This window comes from Populus euphratica, unplaced genomic scaffold, assembly GCF_000495115.2.
Source record: "Populus euphratica unplaced genomic scaffold, PopEup_1.0 scaffold233.1, whole genome shotgun sequence".
NCBI classification, from domain to species: Eukaryota; Viridiplantae; Streptophyta; class Magnoliopsida; order Malpighiales; family Salicaceae; genus Populus; species Populus euphratica.
The window spans coordinates 283,059-305,744 of record NW_011500116.1 but is presented as its reverse complement, the minus strand read 5'-3'; the positions used below and the strand labels follow the sequence as shown (position 1 = coordinate 305,744).

Sequence of the window (22,686 nt, the reverse complement as noted above, 5' to 3'; positions counted from 1 at the left end):
AATACATTTTTTTCTCCTTAATTTAAATTATTAAATTCTTTATCTTAGTTGCTTTAAGTTTTAATTAAAAAACCCATGCCGCTGACAAAAAGAAATATCTTCCCTCCAATTATTTTTTTATTAAAAATTTAAATCCTTGATTAATTTCTTTTCAATATTTGTTTTAATTACCACAAATACCCCACATTTTTTGTGTTTAAAGGGATAGTTAATTAATTAAAACAGTAAAACTCATGGGTACATGGCAAATGTTTTCGGGGCACCACGAACCTCACTCCAACTTAACTAGTCTGAGTACTCTCCCTCTCCCTTTCTCTCCTGAAGAGTTTGCTAAAACCCTGCTTTCTAGGGTTTTTCCTTCCATTTTCAGCTTTAGCTCGAACTGAACTCATTTCCCTTTTCTTTTCTGCTCAGCAATTGCTTTCTAAGGAAAAAAACACCTCCACCATGCTTTGACTCGACCAGTAATCGAAGGATGAAGGTGCTGCGTTTTGCTGCGTTTTTGGTAGCTTTCACTACTCTCATGGTCGTCGGCAAAACGACGTCACATTTGAGCCCCGGACCTCACGTCACCGATGTCAATATTCTGTTGCCTCCTAAAATGACGCGTCCCGTCGAGTATCGCCTCCAAGGAAGTGATGGCTGCTTTAAATGGTAATTACTACCTCACACACACACACATATTATTTTTAGTGATTTTATTCTAAGTTGTTTTGATTGTGTAAATCTTGACAGGTCATGGGATCATCACGATATTCTGTCAGTTATACCTGAGTATAATTTAAGCTACAGCCACTGTTCAACCAGTGCACGGTTGATATCAATTGCTCCCTTTACCGGTCGGAAGGAGACAGCTATTTATGCTGCTGATGTACACACTGGCATTGTGATTCGCTGCAAGGTCTTTATTGACAATATTTCCAGAATCCAGATATTTCACAATTCTATAAAACTTGATTTAGATGGTCTTGCTACTCTCCGAGCTCGCGCCTTCGATCGTGAAGGTACCTTCGCCCCGGTATATTATTACTGTGATGATGATAGTTGGTAGTGATTGATCTTTATTCTCCCATGTTTGTTGCTTCTTGGTTTTCTGTTGGTTGCAGATAATGTGTTTTCGTCATTAGCTGGATTACAATTCATGTGGCAGCTGATGCCTGAAACGGATGGATTGCCGCACCACCTTGTCCATGTTCCTCTCAGGGATTCTCCGCTCAGTGATTGTGGTGGTTTATGTGGTGATTTGAACATCCAAATAGAACTTGAAGATAGTGTATGTCTACTGTTTGCTGCGTACCATAGTAAAATGAGTTAAATGATTGAGAATTATAATGCATGGTCTAATCTTTGTTACTCAGTGTTGTATTCGATGATTCATTGTGCAGGGTGTATTCTCGGATTTGTATGTTGTGAAAGGAGTTGAAATTGGCCATGAGAATGTTTCGGTGCATTTGCTTGAGCCACAATTTAAGCACTTGGCTGATAAGATTGTTCTAACTGTGGCAGAAGCCATGTCACTTGAACCTCCCTCACCTGTTTTGGTCCTCATTGGTGCTGCCTTTCGATATACGCTTAAAGTTATTCGTGGGAATATTCTGCAAGGTTTCTTTCTTGAATCCTTCCTTTTGCACTTGGCAGCAAAATTTTTGTTTGGTTCATTGTCAAGTTTGATGACCCTGCCTGAGAGAATTATGGCCATATAATATGTAATTCTTAATTTCTTTGCCAGTATTCACTTCTGATTCTATGATTGCTATAGCTTAAAACTGAATATAAGATTGCATCAGAAACAGGACAATTAAGGATTTGGCATCTTCTTTTGAGTAATGGATCAAATTTATTCGGTTCAGATTACCAGATCTTGCCACTTAGGTTGTAAACTGGATGATGTTCTTGCCTTGATCTCCAAAACTGATTCAAGTTTTTTATTAGATGATTGTTTGTATAGTGCTTGAAAGTTGCACGTGGGTGAATAATATTGAGGATGAATAGTGCAAACTAGTTTTGTTGAAGGCTAGTTTCAGTTGGAAATCATTTCCTGGGTTTCAAGTCAGAGCAAGATATCTATTGTTCAATTCTTGAGTTTTATGTGCATAGAAATGGCATCTTGGCATGCGGTATGTTGGTTGTCTTCCATGAACTGTGTTGGCCTCTTTAAGAGTTGCATGGGCTATGTGCATCTGGTTGCACTATCAGCTTTACTCTTAATTATGTAACTTCAATATCTGTTGGCATTTTGCAGTGGTTGCTCTTCCATCTCCACATCATAGGTGGTCTGTTTTGAACTCTTCGGTTGCTGAAGTGGACCACTTGTCAGGCTTTGCTCAGGCACTGAGCTTAGGGGTAACATCTGTCATTGTCGAAGATACCAGAGTTGCTGGCCATATGCAAGTTTCATCACTTAATGTGGTTCTACCTGACACTTTGTGCTTATATATAATGCCCTTGCCTGTTTCTGGTGATCCTGTTGATGGATTGAAAGCCATTCCATCCTTGGCACGTTGGTTTGTTGTTTCTGGTCGTCAATATATTATTCAAATGAAGGTTTTCTTGGGGGGACCTGATGCGCAAGAAATCTATATTACAGAGGTAAATCCTAAATTTGTCTGGGATCTTAAAATTAAATCAGTTATGGTGTATGTAGTGATTCATACTTGTAACTTGTTGGAATTCTTTTCATGGTTGTTTTCTCTTTGGTCAATATGGCTGGCTGTGGTACGTGACTGGTGGAGTCCTCTCGCCTCCCTTAACCAATTCCCCTCAGCTCTGCCCCAAAAGAAAATGAACCATATTGTGGCTGTGTATCATGGTTGGTTTTTGGACTTATTCTGGATATGAACTTATAGTTGTATGAATGAACAGCCCAAGTCGCTGCTAAAGATAGATCTCAGGCTGAAACTGTATTCATAAAGTACTTAAAGAAAAAAAAAAAGGATGATGTTTTGAACCCAGGACCTTGGCACTACTTGGATGGACCTTTATCTAGAGGCCAGGTGGCATCCACAAAGCATGGATTTTGGTTTGTTTTGGCCTCAGAATATGCAGTAACTTATGTGAATTCTTCACGCCATTTCTTTCCAATTTTAAGTTTTGATAGTATCTTGGAAGAAGTTGAATAATTCATTGTTCATATGGAAAAGCAATTTCGTAGGATTGTTCACAGCTGTTACCTCTTCGTTATTGTTGCAAGCGCAATGTGATACTGAAATGTTAAGGCGGTGAGTATCATCAATTATATAAGTGCATGCTGTGTATTTTAGCTGATTATTTCTCCCTTAAAAGTCTGCCTAAATAACTGCTTTTAATGTGATAGAAGAATAACTTCCTTTAAACCTTTTATCTTGTATTTTCTGGAATTACAAGAAGTGTCATAATGCTAGAGTAACTCTTCTAAAAAGAATGTCAAAATGTTTTTTGAAACTCATGTTCTTTTTTTACTCACTCTCTATGCTTACCAGATTTTGAATTCATGTGAATTTATCTTATTCTCTTGTATTTCCACTTTCCTGTTAATTCTTGAGTTTTCTAGTTGTGCTTGAAATTTTGCTGGTGGTTGTCTCTTCAGACTTCTTTGTTCTTGGGCATATCTTTTTTGCGGGCCAAATGTTCTGCTGGCACTTTCTCCTTGTTTTCTTGATTGTCATCCCTGAGAAGTTTGCTGCTTTTACAGAGTGATGACCTTAAGTTGCACCATGAGCAGTCTGAATACTGGACAATTTTCATGTTATCAGAGGATATTGTGGTCAAATATGGCTTGCGAAATTCCAGAATTCTGAGAGCAATTTCCCTTGGTCAAGGAAAACTAACAGCTTCTTTAACTTATTTTAGTGGGCTCTGGGAGAGAAAAAAGGTGAGGCTTTATAGTACTCTTTTGTGTGGTTCTGTAGCCTTTACTGAGCTGCTGTTTATATCTAGCTCTGCTCTCTTGTATAGGTTCTTAGTGCTGCGCAAGAAATTATGGTATGTGATCAAGTGAAGTTCAGTTTGGATGGAGCAAGTGGTACACATCAGACTATTCTTCTTCCCTGGACTCCTACTATTTACCAGGAGGTGGAGCTAAAGGCAACAGGAGGTTAATCACTTTCTATCTTTCAGTCTCAGTTATCAAGGTGTTTACTTTGCTTCCAAATATCTTGAGGGTAAATGAAAGCTGTTATTTTATGTAGGCTGTGCAAAAACATCCAGTGATTATAAATGGATTTCTTCAGACACGTCTACTGTGTCAATATCTCCATTTGGGGTACTTCAGGCAAAAAAGCCTGGTAAAGCAACTGTCAGAGTAGTGTCCATTTTTGATTCTTCTAATCATGACGAGGTAATAATATCATAGCCCTCATTTATTAAGGCATATACTTGAGGGGCACAAATCTTAAGCAGTGTTTTTAATTTTTATAATCTTCGTTATGAGTTTTGCTTTTAAAGATAGCGGATTTAGAGTTTCCTTGCACTTCCACAGGGTACATGATATGTTATGCCCTTGTTCTTTTCCAATCCTAGTGTAGCTCCAGCATTTCTCTTTTTGTTAGTGTTATATTTGTGTGTACATGATTTATGTAGTCCTTCCATCCAACAATGTCCAGAACAAAGGCACACATAGTAAACCCCTCCACCAAAGGCTGATACCTTAATGTTTATATTTGCATTGACATGACAAGTTACCCATTTTACCCTACCAACAATACTAGGCAATAATGGTAAGACCCAGCAAAAAAAATAGCATATTAATGTGGCTGACTTGTGTCATATTTCAGACCCTTCTCCTTCATCTACTGGCTTAATAAAATGGAACCTTTTTAAAAGACTATCACAAAAAATACTCTCAATTTCTTATCCATGTAAAATTTGAACCTTTGGGAAAAATATCAATAGGCAACAAATAAAAAGAAATGAAATTCTCACGGTAAAGGGAAAGTGAACAGCTAAGAAAGAGATGAAAAATGGAATCCCAGTGACGAGGGAAGAAGCAAATCTGAGCCACAATAGCAACAATGTAAAGAGAAATAGAAAAGAAGTAACATACCCTTAACTTGACTTTTTCTCATTGCCTCAGAGGAGAGAATTATAGAAAATGCACCACCCTTCATTTGCATCCTGTCCCTGAGCTGCACACCTATCACTTGGCACAACATTGAAGGCCTCGTAGCTAGGAGTAGTCACATTTTTTGCTTTGTAACTGGCATCTAATGTTACATTCAAGACCATGTTTGTTACCACTTGCACTTTATAGAAATTCCAATGAGAAGTTTTGGCAAGTCAAGCTGTTAGGCACCACCTTCAAATTTTAGCCCTTTCTCTGTCATCTTAGCTTTGTGGAAATCTAGCAGTTTTGCCCCACATACTAGAATCTCTAAGAAAGAAGGTAGGTTTCGATTAGGCAAACAGCTCAAGCTGCTCACCAAAAGATGAGCTTTCCTTGCTTCAGCACTTCTGCACAAATACACTATGACACCACTAGCATCAAACTTATAAAAAGTGGATTAGGGTAGAATTGGAGCTGAATCATGATGGTATTAAGTCTGATGGAAGCCTAGTGTTTCCAGTTGCAACATAAAGGAATCAATTTGGTTCTTATTTTATTATCAAATAAAATGAGACCTATTTGAAAGATTACCCCAAATCATAAGCTAAATAAAAATATGAGGAAGTGCTTTCTCTTATAATTTTTGTATAGAAGCAGTCATGTCAGAGTTCTAATTTTTTTTCTTGCAAATCTTTTAAGTGAGTGCCATCATGCTTGCTTTGTGCTGCTTGGATGGCAAAACAAGTCAACCTGTCATTTCAGTGGCAAACAGATAGGATGGTTCAACAAACTCCAATGGAGGAGTTTGTCCATGTGCATCTGCTAACTGTGGTGGTGAACTATTTTAATCGTGGAAGTACATGTACAAGAATTACCTTAGCTAACATGCACATCCAACAATTTATTCCTAGTTGCTCAAAGTATAGTGTGAAGTTGAAGCCTTGCAATATCTAATTAGGTTTTTTTTTTTGTAATATACATTGAATTGCTCCTATTATCAGTACAATGCTGTGCCTTGAACTCTATTTTCAATATGTGATGCAGTATACAGTGTCTGTCCTCTGCTCTCCTCTCACTTGTTTGTATTTTATTTTGGGTGCTTTGGCATGGGCCATCGGCACCTGCATATTATCATTAATGCGGCTGGAGGTGTACTCATAGCGAATTCCCAACATTTTTTCTTTCTTTCTTCTGCTTTTGAATTTAATTTATTTGTTTTATTTATTGATCTTGTCCTGTTTAAGAGGCGCAAAGGCACATGGATTAAAGATTATATATTTCTTTCTCAAAGCCTCAAAACCTGCGTGTTTGTTTGAAACCTGTCTCTTTCTTGTCATGACCATGTCAATATGGAAACTCTAGTCAATCTCTTCAAGTCAGTAATAATGCAGCAATATCTGGATATGCAGGATTTTGATGAACAATGTTCAAGCAGGAAATCTTGTTATCTGGATTGCTTCCTTGTGCTCCCTTGATTAATTTCATCTATATGAACTAATGTATCCTTTTCTTGTAAAAGGTGGTCATTGAAGTTTCTGTGCCATCATCTATGATTATGCTTCAAAACTTCCCTGTAGAGACTGTTGTAAGATCACATCTTCCAGCTGCCGTAACAATGAAAGCATCAGATGGTGAAGCCCTTTCTCAAAATCATCAGTAATGTGCTTTTGGTTATAAATGTTTTCACTTTCATGTTCTTTTGTTCAACTCAATTTCATTTTTGCAGGTTCCTATTATTATAGATGTGATGCTTTTCATCTATTCGTAAAATGGAAAGTTGGAAGTGAGTCTTTCGTCATTGCCAATGCAACAGAGGAGGCACTTATTGCAGATAAACTGGGGGCTTTTCACCTCCATGAATCAGTTTATGGTCCACCATGTTCATGGGCCTATATATATGCTTCCGGTCCTGGGCAGACCATGCTGCAGGCAACATTGTCGAAAGAACATCACTTGGATCAATCGTTTCATGGATCCATTATTTTGAAGGCATCATCACGTATTGCAGCATATCCACCACTTACAGTGCATCAGGTAGTAGATGGAAGCCAATTTGGTGGGTATTGGCTTGATTTGGGTCATGTTGAAGCAAGCAATCACCTGGAGCCTTTGAAGAGCTTGTATCTTGTCCCTGGAACAAGTTTAGATATCATGCTTCTTGGTGGACCAGCACCATGGGACAAAGATGTTGACTATCTTGAAACTGTGGAAATATCAGGTGACAAGCATGCTTCCAGTAAAGATGGAATTCATGTACGTCAGATTTCTGGCAGCTATCAGAGTATGTACAGAGTTTCATGCCAAACTCTGGGGATATTTGTAAGTTATATATTGTGTTTTGGAGCTATAGACTATTGTAGTTCTTTCTGTCGAAAGCATTTGTATTGTGCTCTATTTACTACAAAAGTCATAACATTTATCTGTCTGTTTGATATGACTCAGGATTTGGTTTTCAAACGCGGGAATTTGGTTGGAGATGACCACTCTCTGCCTGCAATAGCAGAAGTTGCTTTGTCTCTTACATGCAGCTTTCCATCTTCAATTGCACTTATCGTTGATGAACCTGGTGAATATTTAAATTTTTCATCCCAGACATGAATGACAATAAATTATAATTTTATTTTGACTTACCTTGCATGCAATTGGCTGAATTTGTGGCACTCTTCAGTTAACATACATCCCCATCTAGTTTGGTATTGAGGCTTGGTTGTTGTTGTTCAGTTAACAGACATGATGCCATAAGGCTCGCATCTCTTGCTGACCGTAGCACAGGACAAATCCGCACCACCCCTGTTACTGTGGCAAATGGGCAAACCATTAGGGTGGCTGCAGTTGGCATAGGTGTTTCTGGAGAAGCTTTTGCAAACTCATCTTCTCTTTCTCTGAGGTGGGAGTTGAGCAGCTGTGAAGGACTGGCATATTGGTGGGCTGATGCTTATGAGTCGCAGAGATTGAAATCCAGCTGGGAGAGGTTCTTAGTCTTGCAAAATGAATCAGGACAAGTACTGCCAGAACTTGCTTTTTTTTTTTTTTTTTGTATTTCATGTATTTGTCTCACATTCTATATGCCTCCTTGCTTTTCTTAAATTGTTCTGAGATTTATTTAAGGAATTTTTTTATTTAAGAAAGAAACTCTATTGCTGAATAAGAATTTTTCAAAGGTATCTTCATGAACAAATATGCACATGCACACCCCCAACACCCCACATACACTCAATATTCACATGCTCATACATGCATGAAAGGCAAATAGTCTGGTAAGTTTCATAAGGAGCAAGTATTCCCAATATTTGCCAGTTCTGTAAATATGTGAATTACACATCCTCCTAAAATAATGAAAATTCAATATCAATGTTCCCTTTTTATTTATGAAAATTTTAATCTGAGGTGTTGAATATTTGTTTTCAGTGTATTGTTCGTGCCACTGTTATTGGTCTTGATGATGCCCTCGGTAGTCATTATCTGGCTCAGTTGCGAAGTCTAGAGAATGTTCTTACAGATGCTGTAAAGTTGCAGGTATGCTCGTGTTATTTTACATCGAATTTCAGATGATAGTTTATTAAGTTGGGTTCATGTTATGCTGCCATGTGTTTTTTCTATACCTTCTGTTCATATTGATCAATTATTGCTGTCTTAAGTTTGACTTGTCTAAATTTGTACAAATATGCAGCTTGTTTCTTCTTTGAGAGTGAATCCAGAGTTCAACTTGTTGTATTTCAATCCCAATGCTAAGGTAGATTCCAGTGCCATACTAATAATTGCGTGTCACCTGCTTTTTTTAATAAATATGCACTACTAGTTTCTTTTGAGCTTATTTAATGACATTTAATGACTCGTGTGTGACTTCATGAAATTTCTACTTCTTCCAAGGGAGGAAGTCATCATGTTTTGCACATGCAGGGCATCTTTATCATTTTATTGCTTGTTTTGCTAGTTTTACATCAGCAGACAACAGACAACTTTATTGTTTGTTTGCAGGTTACATTCTTGTCATGCTAATAAAAAACTGTCACTCAAATAAACGAATTATTGATACTTTTATATGACAGGATTGGTGTTTAGTTAATTGCAAACTGAGAGAGAATGATGGCTTGAGAAATTGAATCACATACAAAGAACACTTGGTAGTTTGTTTCTTGTGAAATGAAGAAGTTCACAACCTCGCTGATTGATGTTTTTGTAACTTTTCTGAGTCAACAAAGGAGAAAGGAAGAGTTATCTTCCTGTGCAATATAGATGCTCAATGCTCCTTTCCAACTAAACATTTTCAATTTTTTCCTTGCCTCATGTTGCATGTGTCAAGCTGCACCTGTGCATTTTGACATCAAATTTTGTGTATCAAGGACAATTCAAAAGTGAACTCTCATAATGAAAGTTGACATATTGATTAACATATATCTGCAACAATGGTTGGAAAAGCTTCAAGAGAGAGTCACCCCTGATTAAAAACCCAATTTCTGCCTACCGAGTTGATTTTTCATCAGATTATGGGAGATAATATTTTTCTCTCAGCAATGTTATCTGTATCGTTTTCTTTTATGTGGATTGTGTTTGTCGTATTGAAAGCACATTTGTGATTAAATATGATCTTGCTAAATGCGAAGGGCTTCTTGTCCAAAAAACTCCTTTGATGTGCTGCTCCAGTCATTTTCTTTGAAATTCTTTTTTGCTATTTATGATAACTGTTGTTTTGGATAGGATAAATGATGTTTAATGTCCTTTTGTGAGTCCACACTACTTGTGCAATTTTTGATTTGTACCATCAACTACTGCATTTAATAGGTATGTTCAAACTTCACTCTCATTGATTTGGTCCATACTACTTGTGGAATTTTAGATTTGTACCATCAACTATTGCTTTTGATAGGCATGTTCAAATTTCAGTCTCATTGATTTGGTTCCAAATGCTTAAGGCATAGAATGTTACTTAAGTATTGTTCCATATTGAGGTGGATTTAGTTTATGATCGAGCCAGATGGCACAAAAATTGCATGCTTCAACTAGTTTGGATTTGAGTCTTAGCTGCTGCTGCTGCTATATGATCCCTTAATCATTAATTTCAGGCTTCCACATCTTACACACGCATTTTTTCTATTTAGGTAAATCTTTCAATTGCTGGAGGGAGCTGTTTATGGGAAGCTGTTGTGAATGATTCTCAAGTGGTAGAAGTTGCTCAGCCCCCACCAGGCTTACAATGCTTTCAGTTGAGGCTCCTTCCTAAAATGTTGGGGACTGCACTTGTGTCAATATCTGATATTGGGCTTATTCCTCCTACTTCAGCTTCTGCTGTGGTAATTTGTTTCATCTATTATCTTACTATATTCAAGTAAAATTTCTCAGTTTTACAAAATTGCCACTGACATTGATTAAATTTTTATTTTCTAAAGATACAGAAAGCTAGTTGACTATGTAAATGGTGTGTTTGGGGTGCATTTGTAGTGTTTTTGCCAAGACAGGTGCTTTAAAATGGGTTTGAATTATCCATATCAAACCAACAAAAAGCATCAATTTGATGATATTTCAACCCAAGATCACTTTGGAAATGCATTGCCAAACATACAATAGACAAATCACAGAAGTTGTTAGAGAAAAAGAGGCTCTGGTGGAAAGAGAAATTTTCCTCAAGCATACTGGTGAAACTTGAGAAATTGCTACTGTCATCAAATTAAGCAAAGTGCTAAGAAATTCCACCTTTCCTTACAAAAAAAATGAGATTTTCTTATGCTACAAAGCAAAATCAATCAATCCATCCTCTCCCCTGGAATGTGCATTCTTTTCTTCAAAGCATACTTCATGCTCTATCATGGCATTGTTATTCTCTTCGATTTTTATTTTTCACCAATTAAATAAGATTAAATGCCTAGATCTAGATGTTATTTTGATGTAATGCAACAGTCGTTTTCAATGGTAACTGTTTACTTTATGAAGTGTTGCTATTGCAAAATGTCTGCCAATACATGTTAGTTGTTAAATACTAACATAAATGCAAGGATGGTGATGCACAGATGCATATAATCAGTTTAATAAGACTAACTTCCCTATTTCCAAAATAGGTTTTTTGAACAGCGGATCTATTTTTTATATGCAAGGATAGTAATGCATATATGAATCTAATTTCTACATCATTCAGAAAACATTAATTGTTGTTCCCTGAGGAATTTTTTGTGCCCCTTAGTCATACATGCTCCATATCAGCACATCAATTTAACTAATATCTTGTTTGTACTGTGCTATTATCCCTTGGACTTTAAACTCTCAGTTGCTTTCACTTCTTTTCTCCTTCAGCTAAATACATGTGATAATAATATTGCCTTTATTCTTGTATTTTATTTTCTATTTCACTCATGGAGTGTTTCATGGAAGTATTGCAGGTTCAAGTGGCTGATGTGGACTGGATTAAAATAGTATCAGGAGAACAAATAAGTCTCATGGTGCGTTTTATGGTGTCTGGTTGACTCACAAACACACACACAAGTATTGTTGTAATATTCATTTCTTATCTTAATAATTTCAGGAAGGACAGTCACAGCCCATACATTTAATGGCGGGGATTAAGGATGGGAATTCTTTTGACTCTAATCAGGTTTGGATTGATCTGATTAATGCTATTTGGGGTGCTAGTAGTATTCCAGTTCTGGCCCCTGCTTTAACTGGACCTAGTTGTAAATGTATTTGATATTTGCGTGGCCATGCATTTGGAAAGATAGACTGCTTTACAAATTTTCGTAACCTAGTTCATCTCTCCTGTTTGATCTTTTTGTTTCTTAGCGGGACATCTCATGCTCTCTTATCCTCCATTTTGTATTATGTTATTTACTCAATTGTAAAATTCTGTGTAGAAAAGGACAGTCTGTGTTTGTCTGGCCCTGCAAACACTAGCATATGCCAAGTTACACTTGTGTGGTAATTGTTTTAATCCTCAAAATCTTGATGTTTGTGAGCATTTGGTGCAGTATGCGTACATGAAAATTCATGTGCACATCGAGGATCCTATAGTTGAACTTGTTGAGAAGAATGGTATGCCTAGTGATGCCGGTGGATATGTTAATGCTCCAAACTTTACGATCAATGCCAAAGATCTTGGATTCACAACACTTTATGTGAGTTCCTGGTTTGATGTCGTGCCTTTTATATTCAAATGCATGTTTATTAATTTTTCTTTGTGTTTTGTTGTCAGAGAACACAGACACACACACTCTTTTTTCCCTTTGTTATTTTGTCATGTTTATTGATTCAAAGTTTCAGACTATGCAAGTTTATGGGTAAATCTTGGAATCAGGTTAGTGTTAGACAGCAATCTGGACATGAAATATTGAGTCAATCAATAAAGATAGAAGTATATGCACCACTGAGAATTCATCCAGATGATATTTTCCTGGTACCAGGTGCTTGTTACATGGTATGACCCACAATCTTGTGCCTATCCTAAAATGCATTGAAATATGTCCTATCTGAGTTTTGATTTATTGTTCTTGTTTATGTTTCTCATGTATTCTACAACACTTTTTATTGCTTAGCTTGCTATGAAAGGGGGCCCAACAGTTGGCGTATATATTCAGTATGCTTCAATGGATGATGGAATAGCAACAGTGGACAAATCTTCAGGACGACTTTGTGCAATTTCTCCTGGAAACACTGTAAGACCCAGCTGCTCACCTCTTGTAGCAATTTTCATGTATTGACTCTGAAATGTAACATGGATTAAATTAAGACTTGGATGAGTTGAGTATCTTGCAAGGCTATTATTTTATGTCCTCGGTGTTGTAGAATTTATATCATTTGTCATATATATGATCTTCAATGTCTGCATGAAAATGAATCCTGATTGACTGGGTTTCTCCTGAATGAATTCTTGTCATTTCCCTGTCATGCTATGTATTCACGTGTGCATGTGTGGACATTTGATAGTTGACAAGCAGTTCACTATTTTGCATGGACCCGTAATCATTCTGAAATAAATGAATTCATGAGGACTATTTTTCTACCAGAGGATATCAATGAGTAACACAATGAACTCTGCTTGTATGCTTTGAGAAGTTGAGTTTAGAGTGTGCTCCTGTATGGTTACCTATTTTTGTTTCCTATCATAACTTCAGTTGGAGCTTTTGGAAATTAATAGTTTTTACATGCATTTTTATCATTTTGAATTTCATATGGACTAAGATCAGGCTGGATAGTTCTATTTCCCCTGGTCCCTATTGAGCCACATGATTCATGTCCAATGTGAGTCCAAGTCAGGAAGATGTTGTCTCCTTATTCTTTATGTAATATGCTTTCACATATTTGCATCTGTTTTTGTGAACAGACAATCCTTTCCTCGGTGTTTGGGAATGGAGGTGTTGTGGTATGTCAAGCAAATGGTAGCATTTATGTTGGAGTTCCTTCTTTGTCAATGTTGAGTGCACAAAGCGATAAGCTTGATGTTGGCCGTGAGATGCCGATATATCCATCATTTCCTGAGGTGAAATTTTAAAGTCAAAAGTATTCTTTATTAATTTATGTATCAGTTCTTGGAATATGACTGGCTCACTTGTATTGTTAGGGTGATTTATTCTCATTTTATGAGCTCTGCAGAAGTTACAAGTGGACCATAGATGATGAAAAGGTTAGGAGGAATATATTTCTCATAATTACTGTTTCAGATTTCTTTTCTTCTCATATGCCTGGTGATAGTAATTAGTTGTCTACTGATTAAATTTAGGTATTGAGTTTCAACATGGCAGAAAGCTCAAATGTTGAAAAGCACTGGTTCCCATTGGATGATGAGCTGGAACTTGATTTTATTAAAGTCTTACATGGAAGGTTTGTTTTCCTAAATATTTTGACATGAACTAATAAAGCAAGGCTTCTTCTGTTATGCATTTATAAAAAGCAAGGCTTCTTCTGTTATGCATTTATGACTTTTCATTTTTTTCTCAGATGTCTTAAATTTAAACCCAACTTTCTTCTTATTTTTTTTCCTTTTCTGCCCCTGTGGTCTATCTTTGATCCTCCCCATGAACTTGGCCTCTCCCTCTGACCTGATTATTAAATTTACTACTTGGGACAAAAGAAAAAACAACAACTGAGATTTATAAATTTCATCAGATGATTAAAGTATCTACCTAATTCTTGATGATTTGTTATCTGATGAAAGTGTATCAGGCCCAACGATGGATGGATCCAAAATTTCCGTTCTAATGTTGTATAGTCAATGTCCGCTGACTGTACATGGCCCTTTTCTTTTGGATTTATACTTTTCATTACCAGGCTTGAAACAGTTCTTGAGACTCTTTTATTCATCTCTTCCTAAAGATAACTGGGAATTTTGAAGTATAATTAGTAGATGAGGTAAACTATTTTAGGTGTGCCCTTGTTCAAGGAAATATTGTGCCTCCTTTTCTCTCTAGTCCTCATGTTGAATTTCTTGATGGACCTAGATGCAAGTTTTGGAATATTTTGCCCTTGGTTCCTTGTGATAAGCAGCTTTAGCAGTATCATTGATGGACCAGGTCCTTCTGATTGCTTCTGGTCATCTTTCTTCCTTCTTCAGCAAAGGATTGTTCTTGGAGGTTGGGCTATAACAAATTAACTTGGTTTTACATCACTACTTTGGATTAGAGAAGACCAAGTAGTTCGTCACTGTTTGATTGTATCTATTGTGAAATTTGACCCTAAGCAAAGTTACTTTTTGTCACTGCATCTGGATATTAAGTACAGGTTCTAGGAGTCTGCAAATTATTCTGTTATCACAGAGAGTTGGTCTTTCATGGGATCATGGCATGATTTATGACTCCTAGGCATAAGTGTCTAGTGCTTATTTGCTGTAAGATTTAATGTAAACTTCCTTAGAAAGCATAATTATAGTAAAATTTTGATTTTAATTGTGAATATAGTTTTCTTGTAAGTACTTTGAATCTTTCCTACATTAAGTGCCATAAGTCTGCATTTTCATTTTCCAAGTAATCCAATTTGTCTCATGAGCAATCATGGCTGCATTCCAGATCTGCAGGCAAGGCAAATATCACAGTTACATTCTCTTGTGATTTCGTTTCCACTTCGTTCTCACAGTCGAGGCTATATGATGCTTCTTTATCACTATTGGTTGTGCCTCCTCTCCCTCTTGCTCTTGGAGTTCCAATGACATGGCTTCTTCCTCCTCATTATGTTACATCTAGCCTTTTGCCTTCATCTTTGGAATCGCATGGTCAGCAAGATGCTCAGAGTCGTAGAGGAACAATTATCTATTCGTTATTAAGTTGTGAAAAGAATGAAGTTTGGAAAAAAAATGCAATTTCTATAGATGGAGATAGAATAAAAACAACTGAGAGTAACAATCTTGCATGCATACAAGCCAAAGATCGAACCACTGGAAGAACTGAGATTGCATCTTGTGTCAAGGTCGCTGAGGTATTAGTCTTTCTTCTTCAGCATTACTTTTTTTAATCTGGTCTTTTTGAACGTCTATTTATTTAAATGTTATATGATTTTGATTATCCACACCTAGTATTCTAAATTTTCACCATTAAGCTCAACTCTATGAAGTAACAGGTCATATAACATGATTTTGGTGCTTGGTTGAGAACATCGTCTTATCATTTTCTAACAGTGGTAGCTTTTTGCAGTCTAAACAGTCAATAGATTTGTCTAACAACTTTGCATGACACAGCAATGCAGCTGAGAGAATCAAGCTGTCTTGAATATTTCCTTAGTACTTGACAGAAACCCAGACTAGAAATAAACACCTCTTATAATGCATCCTTGTGCACTGCTAACAGTGATCAATGTGACTTTGAGAATTTTAACATGCTGCTCACAATTTTTGTCAAATGCTGGGACTCCGTTGTGTTGCCAAAATATGGAATGTGAATGGTGAATCCTTCCATATTTTATTGCTTTGTTTCAGCATTGCAGTTACTTTTCATTTTATATATGAAGACCTTGGCATCTATGTTTCTGACACTGGTTGATACTGGGCATTTTCATTAGGTGGCTCAAATAAGAATAATGAATAGGGACCCCCCTTTCCATGTAATTTATCTTGCTGTTGGTGCCAACCTTGATCTTCCAATAAGCTATTTTGATGCTTCAGGTATTGATGACCAAATTATACATCTCACATTTTACTGACAACTTATATTTTACATATAAACTTCTTATCTTGTAAATTTTCTTCACCAGGGAATCCCTTTTATGAAGCATATGACGTCATTTCCTATCATGCTGAAACCAACTATCATGAAATTGTCTCCGTTGTACATACAAGAAATGGCAATGGGACTATCCATCTGAAGGTCTGTTGACGAACTTAACAGATATGTTAATTGTTAACTATCAACAATCTGCAAGGGCTAAATATGGCTTGGACTTGTATTGCTTTCAATTGTTAATTCATGCTCTTCATCATACAAACTCCATAAGCTTGTAGGATTGTCAATTGTTAATTCATGCTCTTCATCATACTCCCTAAGCTTGTAGGATTACCATTCTTTCTCTTCATGTGCGTTCTTTTGGCATCTGTTAAATTTCTGCCTGCCAGTGCCTTATGTATGACAATTCTTGTATTAATTTCTGGTTGAAGGCAATGCAAACTGGTAGAGCTCTGGTGCGAGTATCAATGAACAGTAATCCACAAAAGTTTGACTATATACTGGTAACTATTGGCCTCCTTGTCAACTCCAGAACCATCTCCACTCTATAAGTAATTGGTTGCTGTCTAGCTGTGGCTGTTCTATTTTCATTCATCAAATATTGAAAATTGTTGTCTTTATTGGGAAACAGAGAAAGAATTTGCATTAAGCGCTTGCTTATTTTTACAGATTTTTCTGAAGCAGTATATTCTTCTGTGAAAAAAGAATCAGTCTATTTTCCTTCTTCTTTCTTCTGTGAAGCACCATATGTTAATGAAAAAAACTTTCCCCTCTTTCCCCCCCTTTTTTTAATGTGAAGAGGAGCATCTTCTTAAAGGTGATAATTAATTTTGTGTCTTATGACCTTATGGGACCAACTGAATGGTCATCAGCCACAAATTTGGAGATGAAAAATTAATGTTTTGTGAGTACAATACTTGGAGCAGGTAGCTCAGCTTCGGACCATTATCATTTCTGGTGACCACTCTATTCAAGATTTACTGTTGCAGTAGAGTCACCTGAATCTTTCATTTGTCAGGTTTCAGTTGGTGCTCACATATATCCCCAAAACCCTGTCCTTCAACATGGGAGTTCTCTTAACCTCAGTGTAATAGGTGAGCCTACAGTCCATTCTCTGGATTTTCCTTCTGAAAATGCATTTCCAAGTATCTATCGTTGTGTTTGAGGGCAAACTACAGTCCATTCTCTGGATTTTCCTTCTGTTTTTTTTTCCTTCATTGTGTTTGAGGGCAAGACTTCTTTTCATCATTTACTCCTCTTGGTGATAAATTAACGATTTCTTTCTGTGGTAGGCATTAATGATCAAGTTTCTGGCTGCTGGCATAGTGCTGATGAAAGAGTTGTTTCTGTAGACATGCGATCTGGAAAAATTGAAGCATGTGGAATAGGTTCAACCCATGGTATGGAAGAAATAGCTCTTCATAATGTTAAATCTGTAGTTTTGCCTAATGTGATAGCTATGATTTTTCATAATTGGAACTTCTTGTTTATGAACAGTATTTTTTGAATGCCCAAGCATGAAATTGCAAACAGAAATTACAGTGCTATCAGGAGATATTGTTTCTATTCATGCCCCAAAAGAGATCCTAACAAACATTCCTTACCCAGCAAAAGGATATAGCTTCCCTTTGAGCTTAAGGTTTGTAATCGAGAGTATCTTATATTGAAGTTGATATATTATTGCTCTTCTTTTTTTAAGTGACTGCTGTAGAATTTAAATTGATATTTTAATATTTTGAATTAGTAGCATGTGATATTTTGAATTAGTTCTCATCTTGAATCTTTGATAATGCATTTGCTATGCATGTTGTTTTGTGAAATTTAATGCATTTAAACCACAGTTGATGGTCACATCTTTAATACGAACTCCAAATAGAACCATCATAGATCCCTATACAAATCTGACAGATTGAAGTAATTGATTTGACTTTTTTCTGGATTATATTTTGTTGTTCGAACATAGTTCATGACAAAATTTAGATTCTGGAACATGCTTTTTAGATCGGGTGATATTAGCAAACCTTCACTGTTAGCAATCATATAAAATCTATTAGAAAGTTATTTAAATCAAACTATTGTTATATTCTGTTGCTCTAGCTTCTTTTCAGGAATAAAGAAAATGGGATCCTAACAAAATACTCTGGTCATTAAAACCAATCAATTTAATTTGCATCTGCAGCTACAATAACATTTGTTTTTGCTTTTTAGCCTCCATAATTGGTTTGCACATAAATATCGGGTTGCTTAAGTCCACTGTACATTGGCATTAATATTTGTGCTGTATTGGAACAGTGATACTTACAATAAGCTTGAAACTCTTGGAAACGGTAAGGGAGTATCATACAACTGCAAGGTTGATCCTCCTTTTGTGGGGTATGTGTCTGACTATTCTTGTTATGTTCATCTTATAAACAGATATTTGCAACTTTTGATTTGCTCACTCTATTTACTGAAGGTATGCAAAGCCATGGATGGATCTTGAATCTGGGAATTCCTATTGCCTGTTCTTCCCATATTCACCAGAGCACTTGGTGCATTCTGTACCCAGGTTGAAGGACATGAGACCGTATGTATCTATTTCTATAAACGTATCACTCAGAGAAGCCAGCCATGTCTCTGGATCTGCATCAGCAATTTTTATTGGAGGGTTTTCAATATTAGAAATGGACAAGGTAATTGATCTGATGTCTTAGTTGAACATTTTTTGCTACTTGAAGGGAATGACAGCAATCTGCAATTTGTTTATTTGGGAAACAATGGATGTATTTTTTCCTCTTCACCGAGTGTGTTTGCAGTAGTGCTAGGTCTGGCCATCAGCTCTTGTTAAGTTCCATTTACTTGTATTTCTATTATAGCAAGACTTTCTTTCTCTAGATTTCACTAAGCTTTTCTTCCATAAAATATAATCAACCTCAAAATCAGGTCATATATATGATTTCAAAACAATATATAAAATGTGTACATGCTGTCAATGTTTTCATTACAGAGTTCAATGCAACTGAACCTGACACCAGATTCCAACAAGACTACTATAACCATCTTGGGAAATACAGGTAAATAAAAGCCTACTTCCTCTGTTTCTCTCTCTGCCTCGTCTGTATTAGGATTTTCTTTTATTATGGTCCAAGTTGATGATAGAGTGCCATCTCACTACTCACAAACCCAACTTATCACTTTCATTTGGAACTAAAAATCAACCCTTCTTTCAGTTGGGTGGTAGTCTCTTTCTATACCTTGTAATCCAATGGTATTCCTTTATAGTAGGTGTTCATGCAAGCACATGCTGATAATTGCCTTGCTGTATAAGTGGTTTGATTATAAAATATTTACACCAAACTTGCCACATGTTTGGCCGCAATCCAAGTTACAGTACCATTCAAAGATGTCATCACCTCTAACCTCACTTTCCCAAGTCTAAATGGTCACACCATCTTTTCTGAGCTATTAGCTATATGATTACTGCCATCTGGTTTGCTTCTTTCTGGCTTACATAGGATTTTGGAGCGTTAAAAGGAGTGGTGCTGCGGTAGATGTGTTAAGATTTTGTGAATAACTAAATTACATCTCAACTGTCCACCTGACACAATAAAATTTATTGCAAAGATGAAATTGGTTCTCTCATTGTAGATGTTGAAATCCACTGGCTTGATCGGGATTCAATGAAGATTGGTCTTGTCCACAAGGAAGATTTTGGGATAGGTGGCCGTGCACAATATGAGGTGAGCTGTTTTTTTTTTTTTTTCTGGCTCAGTATGTGAGAATTTAACAGTTGCAAATGAAATAGGCTTTGCATCATCCAAGATTCCAAGGGATTGTGCCCAAACTGTGGAATAGTTTCGGATGTGTTTCAAAGCCATGAAGAATAGAATGAACTGATTTCAAATGACGCGGGGAGCACATAAGCGTGTATAATTTTTTTTTTTAACTGTTCATTATAATGGTTGATTCTAGCTGCTTTCAACATCTCCAGGTCGAAGTGCTGAGAGCCAAAAGATTGGAAGATAGAATCACCATCACTCTCCCAGCCAATGGTGAGCTTACATAGCCTTTGAATACTCACAAAAGAGGATGGTGTCTTTAGCTGCTAAGATGATGTAATCTTGTTTTTCTGTATACAGGTCAGAGAATGGAAATACACGTTACTTATGAACCTGATGCAAAAACGGAGGCAAAAACTAGCTTTGCAACCTTCATTGGGCTACTATTAGCTGGATGTGTGATCCTTTATGTAATTTATCTAGGCTGTTCCTTGCTTATCTCTGGGATATCCAGCATAAATGTGCCCTCCACCACCCCTGCCACTCCACCTAGTGCAGCACCACAGACACCTGCTCGTGGCAGTCCTGTCTTGACTGAGCAGTCACCTCGAACACCTCAGCCATTTGTAGATTATGTAAGGAAGACAATAGATGAAACTCCCTACTACAAGCGAGATGTTAGGAGGAGGTCTCATCCACAGAATACTTACTAGACTCCTCTCTCTCTCTCTCTGTGTTCTGGTGATTCGGATTAGGGAATTTGTTAATCAAAATTTGTTAGGTATTGTTTACCTGTTGGGCAATTGTATCGCAATTTTGGTAATGGGATCAAGTTAGATGATGAATATGTTTTTGCCTAGATCCACAGCTTCGGTGAGATTGTTGTATTTGTGGATTGCGTTGTCTTCTGTTCCTGTATTGTGGTCTCATATCCACGATGTGGTCAAGTTCAGACATGTATTTTTCTAAATAATTTTCCAAGTTTTTACTTTTATATGATTATTCATTGAGCTTTATATATATAACCAAATACTACTTTTGGATCAAGAGCAGCTAAAACAGCTATGCCTAAAAACCATAGCAATATCAAATAAACACAATTTGAATGTGTTTGTATTTGTGGTAGGTCTGAATATTTAGAGTTCGGCAATCAAAACCAAAAGAATATTCAACCACCACTTGTTCGAGGGGTTATTGAAAGTAATTTTTTCTGGCTTTTGCAATTTGGGCCATAGGTTGAACTTTTTGGATATGTAAAAAGCTATGAAAAGTTACCGAAGCACCTTTCTCTCTTTCTATTCTTGTTCATGTTTTTTTCACATTCATTTCTCATTCAAATCACTCTAATTCTAATTGCAACAATTCTAACAATGTAATCATCATTATTACTGCACAAGCCACAAATTAATGACCATCGTGATGTCTCTTTCTTATTTACTTCTTATTGATTATTTTTTAACAATAAAAAAGGAAGAATAAGGACATCTTTCATTAATGCAATTAACAACCTCAAAATAGAAATCAAAATCCTGCTTCTTCCAAATATCAAAGCTGTATAGCTTTTTCGCATTAATTTTCATTCCTTGCTTCTAACCCTAAATCTGTTTATTTTTTTTTATAAATCATTATTTTTTGCCCTGGTCTTATTACTCATTATTTTCAAATTCATATCTTATGTATGCATGTATCTTGAGTTATTAATATTTTGACTAATAAGATATTAAACTAACTGAGGCCAAAAAAATGGTCCTCGTTGCACTATCAGCCTATAATAGTTTTCAAGTCACTAAAAAGAATATCCTGTAGTTTTTTGCTTATGAATTCTAATAAATAAACAAATATTGATTAAACTAGTATTTTCCTCTACTAATTATAAAATCCCTAGATAATTGATGAAACAGAACTAATTATAATTACTATAAATGATACCATATCTTATACCTGCATGTATCTTGAGTTATTGATGTTTTGACTAATGAGATGTTAAATTAATTGAGACCAAAGGAATAGTACTCGTTGCACTATCAACCAATAATAGTTTTTAAACCACTACAAAAATATTTTGTAGTTTTTTGCTAATGAATTCTAACAAATAAACAAGCATTGATTAAACTAATATTTTCCTCTGCTAATTATAATATCCTCTAATAATTGATGAAACAAAACTAATTACAATTATTGTGGATGATACTAGATATGTATGCTCTTAACACTTTAGATTATTGGGTTAACGTGAAATTTATATTACTTTAAAATGACATTCAATTAGATAATGTTGGAAATTAGTGTGCACTCCCATGAATGACATTTCACCTATCTTTGTTTTGGGTTTCTTGAGGACAAAACACTTTCTAGATTTGAGGTTTCTATATGTAGTTTTAGATGTTGTTTCCCCTGTAAAGAAATAGTAAAGCAATTATGGAGTACTTTATTTGACAAATGTAATCGCATGCTATTTTTTTTAATGGAATACACCAACTTCAACTGCATAATCTTGAAGAATTTCATTATATTGTTGTCTATGGTTATGCAATTTGATGATTGCTGCAAATGTAATTGCATGCTATTTTAGTTTTTTATTTTAGCCCTTGTCAACATTCAATCTGTTATTTATATAGTTATTATTTGTTTTATTTTTATTACATTGTTAATCATTAAACAATTGATGGGTCTTACACCCATGATAAAATTTGTTGGACTAAGGCAATGTTGCGCATGTTTTGTGACATATGCACTAAATCTATTGGGAAAGGCATGGGACCAAACACTCATTTCGATA

General features: G+C 36.1%; 1 protein-coding gene across 1 annotated transcript; it reads left to right on the top strand.

Moving 5' to 3' along the window:
- Positions 1-246: 246 nt before the first annotated feature.
- EMB3012 (embryo defective 3012) lies at positions 247-20,896 on the top strand. The gene is made up of 36 exons (XM_011004840.1): positions 247-654; positions 736-1,004; positions 1,107-1,273; positions 1,386-1,602; positions 2,243-2,589; positions 3,671-3,850; positions 3,934-4,072; positions 4,167-4,315; positions 6,540-6,651; positions 6,747-7,339; positions 7,463-7,586; positions 7,742-8,022; positions 8,429-8,536; positions 8,691-8,753; positions 10,120-10,311; positions 11,392-11,451; positions 11,535-11,603; positions 11,974-12,120; positions 12,300-12,419; positions 12,538-12,657; positions 13,326-13,481; positions 13,563-13,625; positions 13,722-13,822; positions 15,004-15,409; positions 15,989-16,091; positions 16,181-16,293; positions 16,581-16,652; positions 17,168-17,243; positions 17,442-17,549; positions 17,647-17,788; positions 18,442-18,522; positions 18,605-18,821; positions 19,136-19,202; positions 19,777-19,868; positions 20,120-20,180; positions 20,268-20,896. The coding sequence occupies exons 1-36, from the start codon at positions 476-478 to the stop codon at positions 20,618-20,620; spliced, it is 5,847 nt and encodes a 1,948-aa protein (XP_011003142.1). The 5' UTR covers positions 247-475; the 3' UTR covers positions 20,621-20,896.
- Positions 20,897-22,686: the final 1,790 nt, after the last annotated feature.